The sequence below is a fragment of the Bombina bombina genome, chromosome 2 (assembly GCF_027579735.1).
Source record: "Bombina bombina isolate aBomBom1 chromosome 2, aBomBom1.pri, whole genome shotgun sequence".
Lineage (NCBI taxonomy): Eukaryota > Metazoa > Chordata > Amphibia > Anura > Bombinatoridae > Bombina > Bombina bombina.
In genome coordinates this window covers 112655832-112677997 of record NC_069500.1, presented here as the reverse complement: position 1 = coordinate 112677997, position 22166 = coordinate 112655832, and the positions used below count along the sequence as shown (strand labels likewise).

Here is a 22166-nt window from a genome sequence, read left to right as displayed (position 1 = left end):
TATTATGTTGAAGCTACTAAAGATTTCAGAAAGACTTCTAGTCTATTTGTTATCTTTTCTGGTTCTAGGAAAGGTCAGAAGGCTTCTGCCATTTCTTTCGCGTCTTGGTTAAAGCTTTTGATTCATCATGCTTATTTGGAGTTGGGTAAATCCCCGCCTCAGAGGATTACGGCTCATTCTACTAGGTCAGTTTCTACTTCCTGGGCTTTTAAGAATGAAGCTTCTGTTGATCAGATTTGCAAAGCAGCAACTTGGTCTTCTTTGCATACTTTTACTAAATTCTACCATTTTGATGTTTTCTCTTCTTCAGAAGCAGTTTTTGTTAGAAAAGTACTTCAGGCAGCTGTTTCAGTTTGATTCTTCTGCTTGTAATTTAATTTTTTTTCGTTATAAAGATTAAAACTTTTGATTTGGGTTGTGGATTCTTTTTTCAGTGGAATTGGCTGTCTTTATTTTTATCCCTCCCTCTCTGTGACTCTTGCGTGGAGTTCCACATCTTGGGTATTTGCTATCCCATACGTCACTAGCTCATGGACTCTTGCCAATTACATGAAAGAAAACATAATTTATGTAAGAATTTACCTGATAAATTAATTTCTTTCATATTGGCAAGAGTCCATGAGGCCCACCCTTTTTATGGTGGTTATGATTTTTTTGTATAAAGCACCATTATTCCAATTCTTTGTTGATGCTTTCGCTCCTTTCTTATCACCCCACTTCTTGGCTATTCGTTAAATTGAATTGTGGGTGTTGTGGGGGGTGTATTTATAGGCATTTTGAGGTTTGGGAAACTTTGCCCCTCCTTGTAGGAATGTATATCCCATACGTCACTAGCTCATGGACTCTTGCCAATATGAAAGAAATTAATTTATCAGGTAAATTCGTACATAAATTGTGTTTTTTGTTCATTTAACTTAGTTTAATTATATATTCTGTGTTGTGTGATTATTTTATTAGGTTTATAATGCTGTCTAGCATTTAAAGTCTTCATTTCAAAGCGTTTAAAATAATGTATTAGGTGTTACTTAGGTTCCAGGCCTCTCTCAAAATTGTCATAAGTAACACCTAATCACTTGGACATACTTAAATTAACCTATTAATCACTTGCCAGAAAAAACTTTTTTTTGTATTTACCAGACTTAAAATCACGCCCATTATCGCACTTACAAATTCCTTAGTTAGTTCACTTGCAAAAACAATATATTTATATGCCTTAGACACATGAAATCTCTCATCAATCCTTTTACTGGCACACAGAATTAAGCATTGTACAAATTTTTATTATAACATGACTTTTTAAAATCACGTTACAGCAATAACACTTCAAGCAAATCATTACAGCGTCAGATTTCGTAGCTAAGAAACACTGATAAACACACAGCTCTAGCCTGAATCATTACATAGATAAAAAAGCACCAAGGTCAGCTTCTGCAGCGATACACAAACATATCATCCTTTATAGAACCTATGGATATGAAGTTGGAAACTTTCCTAAGTAAAATGTTCCAACACGTAGGATTTTTATTTCAACTGGCGGCAGCAGTGGCCGTGGTAGCCGGGGCCGCCACATACTGGTGCGACTCCTTGTCAGTACTTATCAAGGTGGAATCTCCCTTTGAGGATATTAAGTAGAGAATTAAAGCTTTAAGAGTAGCTAATTTTTTTATCTGCAATGTGAATATGCAGATTATTAGTCTGAATGCTAAGGCTTCAGGTTTTGCAGTCCTAGCCTGCAGGGCTCTCTGTTTGAAGTCTTGGTCTGCGGGTATGACTTCTAAATCCAGACTCCTTTCTCTTCCTTTCAAGGGGAAGATTTTATTTGGACCAGGTCTGGACTGCATCAACTCTGCGGTTACTGGAGGGAAATGTGCCTTCCTACCTCAGGATAAGAAGAACAGACCTAAGCGACGGCAGTCCTTTAATTTTCGCTCCTTTCGTTAGTACAAATCCCAACAATTTCAATCTTCATCCAAATCCAAGCAGCCTAAGAGCACTTGGAAGCCTGCTCAGTCCTGGAACAAGTCCAAACGGACAAAGAAGCCTGCCGATAACAAATCGGCATGAAGTGGCGACCTCCGATTCAGGATCGGCTCGAGTAGGGAGCAGTTTTTCTCTTTTCTCAGATGTTTGGTTTCATAATGTTCAGGATCCTTGGGTTCTGGAGGTCGTATCTCGGGGATTCCGGTTAGTATTCAAATATCAGCCGCCCAGGGGCAGATTCCTACTCTCCAGACTGTCTACAAGACCAGAGAAGAGGAAAGCCTTTTTAGATTGTGTAAGGGATCTGGGGTTCTATTCAAACATCTTTGTGGTTCCCAAAAAGGAGGGAACTTTTCGTCCAATTCTGGACTTGAAGTGCCTAAACAAATTTGTTAGTGTCCCCACCTTCAAGATGGGTCTATAAGATCAGTCCTTCCCCTGGTTCAGGAAGGACAGTTTATGACTACCATCTGAACGATGCATACCTTAACGTTCCGATCCACAGGGAACATTTACAATTCCTGAGATTCGCCTTTCTGGATCAACACTTCCAGTTCATAGCACTTCCGTTTGGCTTAGCTTCTGCTCCAAGGTGATATTTAAAGGTTCTGGGGGCTCTCCTAGCGGTTGCCAGAACCCGAGTTATAGCAGTAGCTCCTTACCTGGCCGATATCTTGGTACAGGCACCATCTTTTCATCTAGCAAGGGAAGAAAGTCTGAGTGATCCAAGTCTTCTTCAGTCACATGGATGGAAGATAAACTTGTTAATTCCTGGGCACAGTTATAGACTTAGCTTGCAACGTCTCTGATCTGTAAGAAAGATCTTCATGGACACTAACAGCAGCATGGCTTGCCCTCCAGGCCTCCTTGAGACCTTTGGTGGCCCAATTTATGGAGGTAATTGGAGTCATGGTGTCTTGTATGGACATCTTTCCCTTTGCCAGATTCTATCTCAGACCTTTACAGCTATGCATGCTGAGACAATGGAACAGCGACCATTCCGATCTGTCACAACAGATATTTCTGGACAGCCTGTCGAGATACTCGCTCTCTTGGTGGCTGTGTCAAGATCACCTGTCCCAAAGCAGGTGTTTCTTGAGACTGTCCTGGGAGATTGTGACTACAGACACCATTCTATCTGGCTGGGTAGCCGTTTGGGGTGCCAGGAAGGCCACAGGGGCTGTGGACTCGAGTCCACTCTTCCGATCATTATCTTGGAACTCTGGGCAATCTTCAATTCCCTGAAGGCTTGGCCCCTCCTGAGTTCATCCTAATTTATCAGATTACAATCAGACAATATAACTTCAGTAGCCTACATTAACCATCAGGGAGGAACGAGAAGTTCCTTAGCTATGAGAGAAGTATCTCAAATCCTAGAATGGGCGGAGGGCCACAACTTTACACTGTCAGAGATCCACATTCCGGGTGTGGACAACTGGGAAGCGGACTTCCTCTGCAGGCAATCCTTTCACCCGGGGGAATGGTCTTTTCCCCCCGAAGTCTTTGTAGAAATATGCAGCAGATGGGGGGATGCTGGAGATATATACCTAATAGCCTCCCGTCTCAATGCCAAACTACCCAAGTACGGGTCGAGATTGAGGGATCCTCACACTGTTCTAATAGATGCCCTAGGGGTTCCATGGAGGTTCAGACTCTATCTCTTTCCTCCATTACCTCTTCTCCCTCGTGTGGTGGCCCGCATCAAACAGGAGCAAGCATCAGTGATTCTAATGGCTCCATCATGGTCGCGAAGGACTTGGTTCGTGGATCTGGTGGGGATGTCCTCATCTCCTCGGTGGAGATTACCTTGTCGTAGGGACCTGCTGATACAGGGTCCCTTCCTTCATCAATATCTAGATGATCTGAGGCTGACTGCGTGGAGATTGAACGCTTAGTCTTAGCCAGGAAAGGTTTCTCTGAGAGTGTCATCGACACTTTGATTCAAGCTTGTAAGCCAGTTACTCGACACATCTACCATAAGATGTGGCGGACTTACCTGCACTGGTGTGAGGAGGGTCGTTTTTCTTGGCATAAGGTTAAAGTTGCCAGAATTTTTTCTTCTCCAGGATGGACTGGAGAAGGGTTTATCTGCTAGTTCCCTGAAGGGACAGATATCGGACCTGTCGGTGTTGCTGCACAAGAGATTAGCTGAGCTTCCGAATGTGCAGTCCTTTGTTAAGGCTCTGACTAGGATCATACCTGTGCTTAGAAAGATGGCTCCGCCATGGAGTCTCAATCTTGTTCTTCGTGTGTTGCAGCATATTGAGCCTATGCATAATGTAGACATTAAACTGTTATCTTGGAAGGTTTTGTTTCTATTAGCTATTGCCTCGCAGAGTCTCTGAGATTTCTGCCTTGAAATGTGACCCCCCTTACCTTGTTTTTGAAATTGATAATGATCCCTGTGAATATGAAAATTAAAATAAGCATCCTTCAGAGGAGATGAATAATTCCTGTTAAACAAGATAAAAGATAGTCCGAATAGTTTCCATTTTGAAAGATGCAACCCTGAGAAACATATTTCAAGTTTTCAAATACAGGTCTACACATTCCTTCTTTCTTGGGGACATTAAACCCTTACCCGGTTTCAAATTCTGAAACTATTACACCCATAGTCTTCAGATCTGAAACCTTTACAGGATTTCCTGGAACATGAGACAGAAGAAGCCTTTGCCTGGGAGACCTTAATGTGAAACGTATTATGTATTTTTGGGAAATAATGTTCACCACCCAAGTATCTTAAACAGAACTAAGCCCCCTGAAAAATGCTTAATCAGACCACTACCAGAAGATCTGGATTGGGGGTAGCACCTTCATGCACACTTGGTAGTGGAAACAGGCTTTTTAGACTGTGTAGATCTGTTCCAAATAGGGTTTGGCTTCCTGGAGAAACTGGAAGAACTCCCCTTCTGTGAAAAGATGGAGGATTTCTGGTTCGTGGATTGACGAAAGGAATGAAAACTTTCATAAGCTCTAGATTTACCCCTAGGCTTATTATCCTGAGGGGGAAAGGCATTTGTCCCCTCAGTCACCGTAGAAATAATGTAATCCAGACCAGACCCAAACAACACCTTCCCTTTAAAAGGAAGAAACACAAGTCTATATTTAGGAACCATGTCAGCTGAACCACAAGGTCCTACTAGTCAAAACTGCTAGAGTCGTAGTCTTACCATTGATTTTAATAATATTAACAACCGCATCACAAATAAAAGCATTTGCAGTCTTCAAGAGTTTTCATTGCTTATATAACTCTACATTAAAAGAATCCTCCGAGAACTGCTCAGGTGAACCCTCACACCAAAGCGTAGAGGCTGCTGCAAAGAAAGAAATTCCAATTGCGGGCAGAAAAGCCTTGCTATGAACAAACTCTTAATTTCCTATCTATGGGGTCTCTAAAATCAATGTTGTCCTTTAGAGGAATAGTACTACATTTAGGCATAGTATTACATTTAGTCATTGTAGAAATAGCCCCAACTACTTTAGGAATAGTTTCCCAACACACTATACTAGAAACAGGCAAAGGAAACATCCTTTTAAATCTTTGAGCAGGCTTTGACCACTCTTTAGAAATTATCTCAGAAATAGCATTAGCAACTGGAAATACCTCAGGTGACTTAACATAGGGTTTTAAAATTAAATCCAGCTTTTTAACAGACTTATTCTCAGGTATCTTAGAATCCTGAACCTTAAAGTACATACCACTTCTCTTAAAAGGAAAACAAGTGTTCAAGTTTAAAGGGACAATGAACCCAATTTTTTTCTTTAATGATTCAGATAGGGCATACAATTTTAAGCAACTTTCTAATTTTCTCTTATTATTTTTCTTCATTCTCTTGCTATCTTTATTTGAAAAGCAAGAATGTAAGTTTAGGAGCAGGCCTACTTTTGGTTAACAACCTGGATTTTGCTTGCTGATCGGTGGCTAAATGAACCCAACAATAAACAAGTGCTGTCCAATGTACTGAACCAAAAGTGGCTGGCTGCTTAACTTAGATGCCTTCTTTTGCAAATAAAGATTGCAAGAGAACAAAGAAAAATTGATAATAGGAGTAAATTAGAAAGTTTATTAAAATGGCATGCTCTATCTGAACTACGAAAGAAGAAATTGGGTTCAGTGTGCTCTGATTCATAAAACAATTTGGGTTTAGTATCTCTTTAAACAAAAAAAAGGAAGATTCATTTTCCTGATCAAAGATTGACTCTTGGTCATCTGAATACCCTTCACTCTCAGAGGATAATTCAGAAGCACAACATTCATCTTAACAGACTTAGACTTACTAAAATTAGATAAGCTAGTAGAGGGATTATCATAAACCACCATTTTGCACTAACTTGTTGGGGGCATGCCTGCCAACATCTCAGACTAACTCCTTTAAGGTGTTCTTGTGCCCACTACCCATTACTACATGCCTCTGTCCAAACAGTAATTCTCTGAGGGGAAAACTTAGTTTGAAATCGGTCTGAGCGCCCTTCTCAGAAACACTTGGAGCACCTACTTTCACCTTCCTCTGCAAAGGCAAAGACAAGACTAGTTTCCAGTAAAGTGGGAGGGGTTTTAAGGACTCCTGAAGTTTTGGGATCTTTGCCACCTCCTTGTGGCCAGGAGTAATGGATTGTGGATTCTCACCATCTTTATGAAAAAGAGCCTTGTTTTGGTACACTAAAAGTAATGTTGCTTTGTGAGATTAGAGAAAATGCATTTGAAATTTCTAATGTGAAAGGATTTTTTTTATTTTAATTTCAATTATTAACTGATTAGTCAGTCAGGTGCACAAATTTCTAAGCCTTCCTTATTGATATTTCATCCAATTAAACAGTATAAAATCTAGGTGCTTTTTTCCTCTAACCTTCATTCTAACCAAAATCTCAACACGATTGACTTTCTCTGTACAAAGTAGATGTAGTGAGCTGTGTCATAGTATGTTATAAAACAATATTGAAAACGGTTTCCCTGTATTTTCATTTTACTAATAAATTAATGATGGTGAATATTCTTCCATCTTTATTGCTTACCAGCTTAAAATCCTGACTGTTCTAGATTATGGCCCCCATTTAACAAGGAAAACCTGCCGGCCCACTCTCGCCAACAGTGAAGCCTTTTACTTAATCCTGCCCAGTGCTCTAGCACAACTAGCTTTGCGCAAAATCCACAGTCAGTTCAGCTGATTAACTTGCAATCTCAAATGAGCAAACCTGCACCGTAAGAGCTCAAAAGCTGCATTTGCAGCTTTATAAATGGAGCTCCAATCTCATTCTTCTAGGTCATTTGCATCCCCTTTGGCAAAGAAACATGGAACAATCATCATACTGCTGTTTTACGTTTTAAAAATGTAATGTGCTAACATCAACTACTATAATTGTCCAGCTAATTTAAAATGCACTACTGGGAGCTAGCTGGTGAATAGTGGTTGCACAAATATTCCTCCTGTCATTGGCTCAACCTATGTGTTCAGCTAACCCCCAATATTGCATTGGGGGTTCAATAAAGGATACCAAGAGATTGAAGCACATTTGATTAAGTAAATTGGAAACCTTTTGGGTTTCTTGTCCCTTTTAGCATGTTTTGAGACTTAAGCGCAGACCCACATTTCATATTCATTTAGTGTAAAAAAAATACACTAAATTCTTTTTCTAACACACAAGTGAATAATTCTGTTCCTCCTCCTTCAATCTCCTAATTCCTCTAAAGAAAATAGAATAACACATGTATGGTTGCAGTGGTTTGTTATTGCATAATCATTTTTGTTTTTATAGCGAGGCCTTCTCGAGGTACTGTATGACATTTTTCGCCTCCCGCTTCCTGTTGTGACAAAGGACTTTATTGAAGCTCTTTTAAGTGTTGGTAAGTGAAAACAATCTATAAACTGCTTTGTTGCACCTAACATATAAAAAACAAAATTTATGCTTACCTGAATTTATTTCTCTTGTGGTGTATCCAGTCCACGGAGTCATCCATTACTTGTGGGATATTCTCCTTCCCAACAGGAAGCTGCAAGAGGATCACCCACAGCAGAGCTGTCTATATAGCTCCTCCCCTAACTGCCACCTCCCAGTCATTCGACCGAAGACAAGCAAGAGAAAGGAGAAACTATAGGGTGCAGTGGTGACTGTAGTTTAAACATTTTAAACACCTGCCTTAAAATGACAGGGCGGGCCGTGGACTGGTTACACCACAAGAGAAATACATTTATCAGGTAAGCATAAATTTTGTTTTCTCTTGTAAGGTGTATCCAGTCCACGGATTCATTACTTGTGGGATACCAATACCAAAGCTATAGGACACGGATGAAGGGAGGGACAAGGCAGGCGCTTAAACGGAAGGCACCACTGCCTGTAATAACTTTCTCCCAAAATTAGCCTCTGAAGAAGCAAAAGTTCAAATTTGTAGAATTTAGAAAAAGTATGAAGCGAAGACCAAGTCGCCGCCTTACAAATCTGTTCAACAGAAGCCTCATTTTTAAAAGCCCATGTGGAAGCCACCGCTCTAGTGGAATGAGCTGTAATTCTTTCAGGAGGCTGCTGGCCAGCAGTCTCATAAACTAAGCGGATTATAATTCTTAACCAAAAAGAAAGTGAAGTTGCTGAAGCCTTTTGGCTTTCCTCTGTCCAGAGTAGACAACAAACAATGCAGATGTTTGACGAAAATCTTTAGTAGCTTGTAAATAAAACTTTCTTCTGTTATGTGTGATCAGTCCACGGGTCATCATTACTTCTGGGATATAACTCCTCCCCAACAGGAAATGCAAGAGGATTCACCCAGCAGAGCTGCATATAGCTCCTCCCCTCTACGTCAGTCCCAGTCATTCTCTTGCACCCAACGACTAGATAGGATGTGTGAGAGGACTATGGTGATTATACTTAGTTTTTATGACTTCAATCAAAAGTTTGTTATTTTAAAATAGCACCGGAGCGTGTTATTACTTCTCTGGCAGAGTTTGAGGAAGAATCTGTCAGAGTTTTTTACTATGATTTTAACCGGAGTAGTTAAGATCATATTGCTGTTCTCGGCCATCTGAGGGAGGTAAAGGCTTCAGATCAGGGGACAGCGGGCAGATGAATCTGCATTGAGGTATGTAGCAGTTTTTATTTTCTGAATGGAATTGATGAGAAAATCCTGCCATACCGTTAAAATGACATGTATGTATACACTTCAGTATTCTGGGGATGGTATTTCACCGGAACTACTCTGTTAAAGGTCACTAATCCTTTTTAATAACTATTTATCATGTTAAACGTTTTTGCTGGAATGTAGAATCGTTTACATTGCTGAGGTACTGTGTGAATAAATATTTGGGCATTATTTTCCACTTGGCAGTTTTTTTTTTTTTTTTTTTTTTTTACTTTAATTGTGACAGTTTCGTTTCTCTTCACTGCTGTGTGGGAGAGGGAGGGGCCGTTTTTGGCGCTCTTTGCTACGCATCAAAAAATACCAGTCAGTTACTTTTATATTTCCTGCATGATCCGGTTCATCTCTGATAGATCTCAGGGGTCTTCAAACTTCTTTGAAGGGAGGTAAATTCTCTCAGCAGAGCTGTGAGAATTCTTATAGTGACTGTGAATAAAGACGTTGCTTTGTATTTTTTATGTCAAATTTAATTATTGTTATTTTACTAATGGGAACAAACCTTTGCTAAAAGTTTTGTTGTTTTAAAGTTTGATGCTATAACTGTTTTTCAGTTTATTATTTCAACTGTCATTTAATCGTTAGTACCTCTTTGAGGCACAGTACGTTTTTTGCTAAAAAAGATTATAACCAAGTTGTAAGTTTTTTTGCTAGTGTGTTAGACATGTCTGACTCAGAGGAAGATATCTGTGTCATTTGTTCCAATGCCAAGGTGGAGCCCAATAGAAATTTATGTACTAACTGTATTGATGCTACTTTAAATAAAAGTCAATCTGTACAATGTGAACAAGTTTCACCAAACAGCGAGGGGAGAGTTATGCCGACTAACTCGCCTCACGCGGCAGTACCTGCATCTCCCGCCCGGGAGGTGCGTGATATTTTGGCGCCTAGTACATCTGGGCGGCCATTACAGATAACATTACAAGATATGGCTACTGTTATGACTGAAGTTTTGTCTAAATTACCAGAACTAAGAGGCAAGCGTGATCACTCTGGGGCGAGAACAGAGTGCGCTGACAATGCTAGGGCCATGTCTGATACTGCGTCACAGCTCGCAGAGCATGAGGACGGAGAGCTTCATTCTGTGGGTGACGGTTCTGATCCAAACAGATTGGACTCAGATATTTCAAATTTTAAATTTAAATTGGAGAACCTCCGTGTATTACTAGGGGAGGTCTTAGCAGCTCTCAACGATTGTAACACCGTTGCAATACCAGAGAAACTGTGTAGGTTGGATAAATACTTTGCGGTACCGGCGAGTACTGACGTTTTTCCTATACCTAAGAGACTAACTGAAATTGTTACTAAGGAGTGGGATAGACCCGGTGTGCCGTTCTCACCCCCTCCAATATTTAGAAAGATGTTTCCAATAGACGCCACCACTCGGGACTTATGGCAAACGGTCCCCAAGGTGGAGGGAGCAGTTTCTACTTTAGCTAAGCGTACCACTATCCCGGTGGAGGATAGCTGTGCTTTCTCAGATCCAATGGATAAAAAATTAGAGGGTTACCTTAAGAAAATGTTTGTTCAACAAGGTTTTATATTACAACCCCTTGCATGTATCGCGCCGATTACGGCTGCGGCAGCATTTTGGATTGAGTCGCTTGAAGAGAACCTTAGTTCATCTACGCTAGACGACATTACGGACAGGCTTAGAGTCCTTAAACTAGCTAATTCCTTCATTTCGGAGGCCGTAGTACATTTAACCAAACTTACGGCTAAGAACTCAGGATTCGCCATACAGGCACGTAGGGCGCTGTGGCTAAAATCCTGGTCAGCTGATGTTACTTCTAAGTCCAAATTACTTAATATACCTTTCAAGGGGCAGTCTTTATTTGGGCCCGGTTTGAAAGAGATTATCGCTGACATTACAGGAGGTAAGGGCCACGCCCTACCTCAAGACAAAGCCAAAGCTAAGGCTAGACAGTCTAATTTTCGTCCCTTTCGGAACTTCAAAACAGGAGCAGCATCAACCTCCACTGCACCAAAACAGGAAGGAGCTGTTGCTCGTTACAGGCAAGGCTGGAAGCCTAACCAGTCCTGGAACAAGAGCAAGCAGGCCAGGAAACCTGCTGCTGCCCCAAAGACAGCATGAACCGAGAGCCCCCGATCCGGGACCGGATCTAGTGGGGGGCAGACTCTCTCTCTTCGCCCAGGCCTGGGCAAGAGATGTTCAGGATCCCTGGGCACTAGAGATCATATCTCAGGGATACCTTCTAGACTTCAAATTATCTCCCCCAAGAGGGAGATTTCATCTGTCAAGGTTGTCAACAAACCAGATAAAGAAAGAAGCGTTTCTACGCTGCGTACAAGATCTGTTAATAATGGGAGTGATCCATCCGGTTCCGCGGTCGGAACAAGGACAAGGGTTCTACTCAAACCTGTTTGTGGTTCCCAAAAAAGAGGGAACTTTCAGGCCAATCTTAGATTTAAAGATTCTAAACAAATTCCTAAGAGTTCCATCGTTCAAAATGGAAACTATTCGGACAATCTTACCCATGATCCAAGAGGGTCAGTACATGACCACAGTGGATTTAAAGGATGCTTACCTTCACATACCGATCCACAAAGATCATCACCGGTATCTAAGGTTTGCCTTCTTAGACAGGCACTACCAGTTTGTAGCTCTTCCATTCGGATTGGCTACGGCTCCAAGAATCTTCACAAAGGTTCTGGGTGCCCTTCTGGCGGTACTAAGACCGCGAGGGATTTCGGTAGCTCCATACCTAGACGACATTCTAATACAAGCTTCAAGCTTTCAAACTGCCAAGTCTCATACAGAGTTAGTTCTGGCATTTCTAAGGTCGCATGGATGGAAAGTGAACGAAAAGAAGAGTTCTCTTTTTCCTCTCACAAGAGTTCCATTCTTGGGGACTCTTATAGATTCTGTAGAAATGAAGATTTACCTGACAGAGGACAGGTTAACAAAGCTTCAAAATGCATGCCGTGTCCTTCATTCTATTCAACACCCGTCAGTAGCTCAATGCATGGAGGTGATCGGCTTAATGGTAGCGGCAATGGACATAGTACCTTTTGCACGCCTACACCTCAGACCTCTGCAATTATGCATGCTAAGTCAGTGGAATGGGGATTACTCAGATTTGTCCCCTACTCTGAATCTGAATCAAGAGACCAGAAATTCTCTTCTATGGTGGCTTCATCAGCCACACCTGTCCAGGGGGATGCCATTCAGCAGGCCAGACTGGACAATTGTAACAACAGACGCCAGCCTACTAGGTTGGGGCGCTGTCTGGAATTCTCTGAAGGCTCAGGGACTATGGAATCAGGAGGAGAGTCTCCTTCCAATAAACATTCTGGAATTGAGAGCAGTTCTCAATGCCCTTCTAGCTTGGCCCCAATTAACAACTCGGGGGTTCATCAGGTTTCAGTCGGACAACATCACGACTGTAGCTTACATCAACCATCAGGGAGGGACAAGAAGCTCCCTAGCAATGGTGGAAGTATCAAAGATAATTCGCTGGGCAGAGTCTCACTCTTGCCACCTGTCAGCAATCCACATCCCGGGAGTGGAGAACTGGGAGGCGGATTTCTTGAGTCGCCAGACTTTTCATCCGGGGGAGTGGGAACTTCATCCGGAGGTCTTTGCCCAAATACTTCGACGTTGGGGCAAACCAGAGATAGATCTCATGGCGTCTCGCCAGAACGCCAAACTTCCTCGCTACGGGTCCAGATCCAGGGATCCGGGAGCGGTTCTGATAGATGCTTTGACAGCACCTTGGAACTTCGGGATGGCTTATGTGTTTCCACCCTTTCCGCTGCTTCCTCGATTGATTGCCAAAATCAAGCAGGAGAGAGCATCAGTGATTCTAATAGCGCCTGCATGGCCACGCAGGACTTGGTATGCAGATCTAGTGGACATGTCATCCTGTCCGCCTTGGTCTCTACCTCTAAGACAGGACCTTCTGATACAGGGTCCATTCAAACATCAAAATCTAACTTCTCTGAAGCTGACTGCTTGGAAATTGAACGTTTGATTTTATCAAAACGTGGTTTTTCTGAGTCGGTTATTGATACCCTGATACAGGCTAGGAAGCCTGTTACCAGAAAGATTTACCATAAAATATGGCGTAAATACCTATACTGGTGCGAATCCAAACATTACTCCTGGAGTAAGGTTAGGATCTCTAGGATATTGTCTTTTCTACAAGAAGGTTTAGAAAAGGGTTTATCAGCTAGTTCATTAAAGGGACAGATTTCAGCTCTGTCCATCTTGTTACACAGGCGTCTGTCAGAAAATCCAGACGTCCAGGCTTTTTGTCAGGCTTTAGCTAGGATCAAGCCTGTGTTTAAAGCTGTTGCTCCGCCATGGAGTTTAAACTTAGTTCTTAACGTTTTACAGGGTGTTCCATTTGAACCCCTTCATTCCATTGATATAAAATTGTTATCTTGGAAAGTTCTGTTTTTAATGGCTATTTCCTCGGCTCGAAGAGTCTCTGAGTTATCAGCCTTACATTGTGATTCTCCTTATCTGATTTTTCACTCAGACAAGGTAGTTCTGCGTACTAAACCTGGGTTCTTACCTAAGGTGGTCACTAACAGGAATATCAATCAAGAGATTGTTGTTCCATCCTTGTGTCCAAATCCTTCTTCAAAGAAGGAACGTTTTCTACACAATCTGGATGTAGTTCGTGCCCTCAAGTTCTACTTGCAGGCAACTAAAGATTTTCGCCAAACTTCTTCCCTGTTTGTCGTTTATTCTGGACAGAGGAGAGGTCAAAAAGCTTCTGCTACCTCTCTCTCTTTTTGGCTTCGTAGCATAATACGTTTAGCCTATGAGACTGCTGGTCAGCAGCCTCCTGAAAGAATTACAGCTCACTCCACTAGAGCTGTGGCTTCCACTTGGGCCTTTAAGAATGAGGCCTCTGTTGAACAGATTTGCAAGGCTGCAACTTGGTCTTCGCTTCATACTTTTTCCAAATTTTACAAATTTGACACTTTTGCTTCTTCGGAGGCTATTTTTGGGAGAAAGGTTCTTCAGGCAGTGGTTCCTTCTATATAATGAGCCTGCCTATCCCTCCCGTCATCCGTGTACTTTTGCTTTGGTATTGGTATCCCAGAAGTAATGATGACCCGTGGACTGATCACACATAACAGAAGAAAACATAATTTATGCTTACCTGATAAATTCCTTTCTTCTGTTGTGTGATCAGTCCACGGCCCGCCCTGTTTTAAGGCAGGTAAATATCTTTTAAATTATACTCCAGTCACCACTTCACCCTTGGTTACTCCTTTCTCGTTGATTCTTGGTCGAATGACTGGGACTGACGTAGAGGGGAGGAGCTATATGCAGCTCTGCTGGGTGAATCCTCTTTCATTTCCTGTTGGGGAGGAGTTATATCCCAGAAGTAATGATGACCCGTGGACTGATCACACAACAGAAGAAAGGAATTTATCAGGTAAGCATAAATTATGTTTTAAAGCACGAATCACGTCAAGATTGTGTAATAGACGTTCCTTCTTTGAAGAAGGATTAGGACACAGTGACGGAACAACAATCTCCTGATCGATATTCTTATTAGATACCACCTTAGGAAGAAACCCAGGTTTGGTACGCAATACTACCTTATCTGCATGGAAGATCAGATAAGGGGAATCACACTGCAAGGCAGATAACTCTGAAATTCTTCGAGCCGAAGAGATAGCTACCAAAAACAGAACTTTCCAAGATAAAAGCTTGATATCTATGGAATGCAGAGGTTCAAACGGAACCCCTTGAAGAACTTTAAGAACTAAATTTAAACTCCATGGCGGAGCAACAGGTTTAAACACAGGCTTGATTCTAACTAAAGCCTGACAAAACGCCTGAACGTCTGGAACATCCGCCAGACGCTTATGCAAAAGAATAGACAGAGCAGAAATCTGTCCATTTAAGGAACTAGCTGACAATCCCTTCTCCAATCCTTCTTGGAGAAAAGATAATATCCTGGGAATCCTGACTTTACTCCATGAGTAACTCTTGGATTCACACCAATGAAGATATTTACATCATATCTTATGATAGATTTTCCTGGTGACAGGCTTTCGAGCCTGAATTAAGGTATCAATGACCGACTCAGAAAAAACGCGTTTTGATAAAATCAAGCGTTCAATCTCCAAGCAGTCAGACGCAGAGAAATTAGATTTGGATGTTTGAAGGGACCTTGAAGTAGAAGGTCCTGCCTCAGCGGCAGAAGTCCATGGTGGAAAGGATGACATGTCCACCAGATCTGCATACCAAGTCCTGCGTGGCCACGCAGGAGCTATCAAAATCACCGAAGCTCTCTCCTGCTTGATCTTGGCAATCAGACGAGGGAGCAGAGGAGGAAATGGTGGAAACACATAAGCCAGGCTGAAGGACCAGGGCACTGCTAGAGCGCTGCCTGGGGATCCCTTGACCTGGACCCGTAACAAGGAAGTTTGGCGTTCTGACGAGACGCCATGAGATCCAGTTCTGGTTTGCCCCATAGTTGAATCAGCTGGGCAAATACCTTCGGATGGAGCTCCCACTCCCCCGGATGAAAAGTCTGCCGACTTAGAAAATCCGCCTCCCAGTTCTCTACTCCTGGGATATGGATAGCTGATAGATGACAAGAGTGAACCTCTGCCCATAGAATTATCTTTGAAACCTCCAACATTGCCAGGGGGCTCCTTGTTCCCCCCTGATGGTTGATATAGGCTACAGTCGTGATGTTGTCCGACTGAAATCTGATGAACCTGACCGCAGCTAGCTGAGGCCAAGCCTGAAGAGCATTGAATATCGCTCTTAGTTCCAGAATGTTTATCGGAAGGAGTGCCTCCTCCTGAGTCCACGAGCCCTGAGCCTTCAGGGAGTTCCAGACTGCACCCCAGCCCAGAAGGCTGGCATCTGTTGTTACTATAGTCCAATATGGCCTGTGGAAGCTCATCCCCTTGGACAGATGGACCCGAGATAGCCACCAGAGAAGAGAATCCCTGGTTTCTTGATCCAGATTTAGTAGAGGGGACAAATCTGTGTAATCCCCATTCCACTGACTGAACATGCAAAGTTGCAGCGGTCTGAGATGTAGGCGGGCAAACGGTACTATGTCCATTGCTGCTACCATTAAACCGATTACTTCCATACACTGAGCCACTGAAGGACGAGAAGTGGAATAAAGAACACGGCAAGAGTCTAGAAGTTTTGATCATCTGGCCTTCGTTAGGTAAATCTTCATTTCTACTGAATCTATCAGAGTCCCTAGGAATGAAACTTTTGTTAGAGGTGATAGAGAACTCTTTTCTTTGTTCACCTTCCACCTATGGGACCTCAGAAATGCCAGAACAATGTCCGTATGGGACCTTGCGATTTGAAAAGTCGACGCCTGTATCAGAATGTCGTCTAAGTAAGGGGCTACTGCTATGCCCCGCGGCCTTAGGACCGCTAGGAGGGACCCTAGAACCTTTGTAAAGATTCTTGGTGCCGTGGCCAACCCGAAGGGAAGAGCCACAAACTGGTAGTGCCTGTCTAGAAAGGCAAACCTGAGAAAACGATGATGATCTTTGTGTATCGGGATGTGAAGATAAGCATCCTTTAAGTCTACGGTAGTCATATATTGACCCTCCTGGATCATAGGAAGGATGGTTCGAATAGTCTCCATCTTGAAGGATGGGACTCTGAGAAATTTGTTTAAGATCTTGAGATCTTAGATTGGTCTGAATGTTCCCTCATTCTTGGGAACTACAAACAGATTTGAATAGAAGCCCTGCCCCTCTTCCTCCTGCAGAACTGGGTGGATCACTAGGAGGTCTTGAACACAGTGTAAGAATGCCTCTCTCTTTATCTGGTTTGCAGATAAGTGTGAGAGATGAAATCTCCCTCTTGGGGGAGAGGTTTTGAATTCCAGAAGATAACCCTTGGACACAATTTCTAATGCCCAGGGATCCTGGACATCTCTTGCCCAAGCCTGGGCGAAGAGAGAGAGTCTGCCCCCTACTAGATCCGTTTCCGGATCGGGGGCTGCTCCTTCATGCTGTCTTAGAGGCAGCAGCAGGCTTTTTGGCCTGTTTCCCCTTGTTCCAAGCCTGGCTAGGTCTCCAGACCGGCTTAGACTGGGCAAAAGTTCCCTCTTGTTTTGTGTTAGAGGAAGTTGAAGCTGCGCCACTCTTGAAGTTTCGAAAGGGCCGAAAACTAGACTGTTTGGTCCTTAATTTGTTGGACCTATCTGAGGAAGGGCGTGACCTTTTCCTCCAGTGATGTCAGAAATGATCTCCTTCAGTCCAGGCCCGAATAGGGTCTGCCCTTTGAAGGGAATGTTGAGAAGCTTAGACTTTTAAGTCACTTCAGCTGACCAGGATTTAAGCCATAGCGCCCTACGCGCCTGAATAGCAAAACCTGAATTTTTAGCCGTTTCTGACGCAACGGCGTCAGAAACTAATGAATTGGCTAGCTTAAGAGCCTTAAGCTTGTCAATAATATCTTCCAACAAGGTTTCAACCTGTAGAGCCTCCTCTAGAGACTCAAACCAGAAAGCCGCAGCAGCAGTGACTGGGGCAATGCATGCAAGAGGCTGGAGAATAAAACCTTGTTGAAAAATTTTTTTCTTAAGGTAACCCTCTAATTTTTTATCCATTGGATCTAGAAAAGCACAACTGTCCTCGACAGGGATAGTGGTACGCTTAGCTAGAGTAGAAACTGCTCCCTCCACCTTAGGGACCGTCTGCCATAAGTCCCGTGTAGCGGCGTCTATAGGAAACATCTTTTTAAAAACAGGAGGGGGAGAGAACGGCACCTGGTCTATCCCATTCCTTAGTAATAATTTCAGAAAACCTCTTAGGGATTGGAAAAACATCAGTATAAGTAGGTACTGCATAGTATTTATCCAATCTACATAATTTCTCTGGGACTACAATAGTGTCACAGTCGTCCAGAGTTACTAAGACCTCCCTGAGCAATACGCGGAGGTGCTCAAGCTTAAATTTAAATGTAGACATATCAGAATCAGGTTGAAGTATCTTCCCTGAATCAGAAAAATCACCAACAGATTGAAGCTCCCCTGCTTCAGTACATTGTGATGGTGTATCAGACATAGCCACTAAAGCGTCAGAGAGCTCTGTATTTATTCTAGTCCCAGAACTGTCTCGCTTTCCTTGCAATCCTGGCAGTTTAGATATTACCTTTGTAAGGGTATGATTCATAACTGCCGCCATGTCTTGCAAGGTATACGCAATGGGCGCGCTAGATGTACTTGGCATCCCCTGAGCGGGATTTATAGGTTCTGACACGTGGGGAGAGTTAGACGGCATAACTTCCTCCTTGTCAATTTCTTCTGGTGATAAATTTTTTAAAGCCAGAATATGGTCTTTGTAATCTATAGTAAAATCAGTGCATTTGGTACACATTCTAAGAGGGGGTTCCACAATGGCTTCTAAACATAATGAACAATGAGTTTCCTCTATGTCAGACATGTTTAAACAGACTAGTAATGAGACCAGCAAGCTTGGAAAACACTTTAATAACTATGAACAAGCAAAAAATAAAAACGGTACTTTGCCTTTAAGAGAAAAAAACAATCACAGAAACTGCAAAACAGTGAAAAAAAGCAGTAAATTTTACGAAATTTTTACAGTGTGTATAATAGACTGAAATAGCATTGCACCCACTTGCAAATGGATGATTAACCCCTTAGTTTCAAAACCGGATAAAAAAAACGATATAAACGTTTTTAAACAGTCACAACCAACTGCCACAGCTCCACTGTGGCTCCTACCTGCCCATACAACGACTTTGGAAGGCACAAAAACCCTTTAGAGAGGTCCTATATGTTCAGGGGACTCCTTCAGGGAAGCTGGATGTCTCAAGCTGCAAAAACTACTGCGCAATTTAGGCGCGAAAATAGGCCCCTCCCAACCTGTACTCACAGTGAGAGGGCCTTAAAAAACTATCCCTAGAAAATCTAGTCAGCCATGTGGAAAAACTGGGACCCAGAATAAAGTTTTATCACCAATTTGTAATAAACGTTTATATACCTCAAGCAAACGTTATATCTATTCAGTAATGAAAGTAAAATAACTAATATATTACCCTTTACAGCAAGCATGATACCAGTCGTTATTAAATCACTGTAATCAGGCTTACCTTAAATAAATCCGGTATTGTCAGCATTTTCTAGCTTATCATCTCTCTAGAAAAATTTAAAACTGCACATACCTCAGAGCAGGAGACCCTGCACGCTATTCCCCCAGCTGAAGTTACCCATCTCTTCAGTTATGTGTGAGAACAGCAGTGGATCTTAGTTACAAACCGCTAAGATCATCAAAAAACCACAGGCAAACTCTTCTTCAACTTTCTGCCTTAGGCTAAAATAGTACAACTCCGGTACCATTTGAAAATAATAAACTTTTGATTGAAGATAAACTACATTAATGCACCACATCTCTCTAGCTACTTCCCTTGTCGAGAGCTGCAAGAGAATGACTGGGAGGTGGCAGTTAGGGGAGGAGCTATATAGACAGCTCTGCTGTGGGTGATTCTCTTGCAGCTTCCTGTTGGGAAGGAGAATATGCCACAAGTAATGGATGAATCCGTGGACTGGATACACCTTACAAGAGAAACTATTTTACTGTGAATGCACAATGCATAAATAAGGGTTAGTGCACCAATTTTCATATAACTGCATGTAAGGAGAATATACACACATTGATCTAAAAATCCAGTATAAAAAAAACTTTTAAAAACTTACTTAGAAGCTCCCAGTTTAGCACTGTTGATGAGGTAGGCTGGGACACCCACTGAAAGGGGCTTTATGAAAAGACAGTTAACAGAAACAGGAGCCAGCAGGAGTCTATAAACGCACCTATACATCTGACACTGTGGGATTTGGTTAGGAGTCTGAAAATCAGCACATTGTTCTTAAAAAACAAGCAAAATTGTATATTTCTATAAAAACACTACCAGATGGGCTATCTAAATGGATCATCTAGTGTACAATGTCCCTTTAAGCAGTGGGTATTCTAGACATTATTTAGACAAAGCTAAAGACTTGTTTGTGTTGCTCTTTTAACATTAGATCCAAGCCGATTTCAGGATACTTGGAGACTTTCGGATGGATTTGTAGCAGCAGAGGCTAAAACCATTCTTCCGCATCGAGCACGATCCAGGTATATGGCACAAATAAGAGTTTTCTGTAAAAACAATGTTTAATATAATGGCTGGTACACAAATAAACACTATAAGGTGGAATGTTTACTTAATATTTGCAAGAGATTACTTTAAAATAACCGCAAGTATCGTTTGTTGTTTGACTAATTATAGTAGGGGAAATTCTGCTTTTTCTAATGATTTAGAGCATGTCATTACTTCAGTTGCTCATGGGTAACTGTTTTCTGATCCTCAGTGTCATCACTTTATGCTTACTTCCTCTAAATATTTTCACTTTTATGGATCCATATTGCCTAATGCAAAGAAGAAAATTCTTGAATTCTTTTGAGATACGGTAAATTTAGCCCAAATAAAATGATTTAAATTAATATGAAACCTTATCAATCCTTAAATAGGCAGTGAAATCTAAATTAATCTTTCATGGTTTATAGAGAACAACATAATTTATTTAAGAACTAACCTGATTTATTCATTTCTTTCATAATGGCAAGAGTCCATGAGCTAGTGACGTATGGGATATACATTCCTACCAGGAGGGGCAAAGTTTCCCAAACCTCAAAATGCCTATAAATACACCTACCACCACACTCACACCTTTAGTTCAACGTATAGCCAAGTAGTGAGGTGTAAAAAAGCATACAAAAAAGAGGAACTGGAAAATAATATTGTGCTTTTATACAAAAAAAAATATAACCACCAAAAACAGGGTGGGCCTCATAGACTCTTGCCATTATGAAAGAAATGAATTTATCGGGTAAGTTCTTACATAAATTGTTTTCTTTCATGTAAATGGCAAGAGTCCATGAGCTAGTGACGTATGGGATAAAATACCCAAGATGTGGAAGTCCACAGAAGAGTCACTAAAGAGGGAGGGATAAAATAAAAACAGCTATTTCCGCTGAGAAATTAAATCCAAACAAAAAATGTTTTCTTTAAATTTCAAGAAAAAACTTAAAATATAAACAGAAGAATCAAACTGAGACAGCTGTCTGAAGAACTTTTCTACCAAAGACTGCTTCAGAAGAAGCAAATACATCGAAATAGTAACATTTAGTAAATGTATGCAAAGAAGACCAAGTTGCGGCTTTGCAAATCTGATCAACTGAAGCTTCATTCTTAAAAGCCCAAGAAGTAACAACTGATCTAGTAGAATGAGCCGTAATTCTCTGAGGCAGAGACTGCCCCGCCACCAAGTAAGCCTTGTGAATCAAAAGCTTTAACCAAGATGCCAAAGAAATGGCAGAGGCTTTCTGACCTTTCCTAGAACCAGAAAAGACAACAAATAGACTAGAAGTCTTCCTGAAATCTTTAGTAGCCTCAACATAGTAGCTCTTACCACATCCAAAGAGTGTAACGATTTCTCAAGAGAATTCATAGGATTTGGACACAAGGAGGGAAACAACAATTTCCCTACTAATGTTGTTAGAATTCACAACCTTAGGAAGAAATTTAAATGAAGTCCGCAAAACAGCTTTATCCTGATGGAAAATCAAAAATGGAGACTCACAAGAGAGAGCAGACAATTCAGAAACTCTTCTAGCAGAAGATAGCCAAAAGGAGCAATACTTTCCAAGAAAGTAGTTTAATATCCAAAGAATGCATAGGCTCAAAAAGGAGCCGCCTGCAAAACCGTCAAAACAAAATTTAAGACTCCAAGGCGGAGAAATAGATTTAATAACAGGCTTGATACGGACCAACACCTGAACAAAACAGTGAATATCAGGAAGTTTAGCAATCTTTCTATGAAATAAAACGGTGCAGAGATTTGTCCCTTCAAAGTACTTGCAGACCAACCTTTATCCAAACCGTCCTGAAGAAACTGTAAAAATCTAGGAATTCTAAATGAATGCCAAGAGAATTTATGAGAAGAACACCATGAAATAAAGGTTTTCCAAACCCGATTATAAATCTTCCTTAAAACAGACTTACGAGCCTGCAACATAGTAT

At 41.6% G+C, this 22166-nt stretch overlaps 1 protein-coding gene across 3 annotated transcripts in view; it reads left to right on the top strand.

Moving 5' to 3' along the window:
• The window catches only part of RICTOR (RPTOR independent companion of MTOR complex 2), a 611164-nt gene that overhangs the window by 262624 nt on the left and 326374 nt on the right, over positions 1 to 22166 (top strand). For all 3 annotated transcript variants that reach the window (XM_053701222.1, XM_053701221.1, XM_053701220.1), the window contains exons 9-10: positions 7735 to 7822; positions 20128 to 20218. In XM_053701222.1, coding sequence (XP_053557197.1) covers positions 7735 to 7822; positions 20128 to 20218 — 179 coding nt within the window. The remainder of the gene's footprint in view (positions 1 to 7734; positions 7823 to 20127; positions 20219 to 22166) is intronic.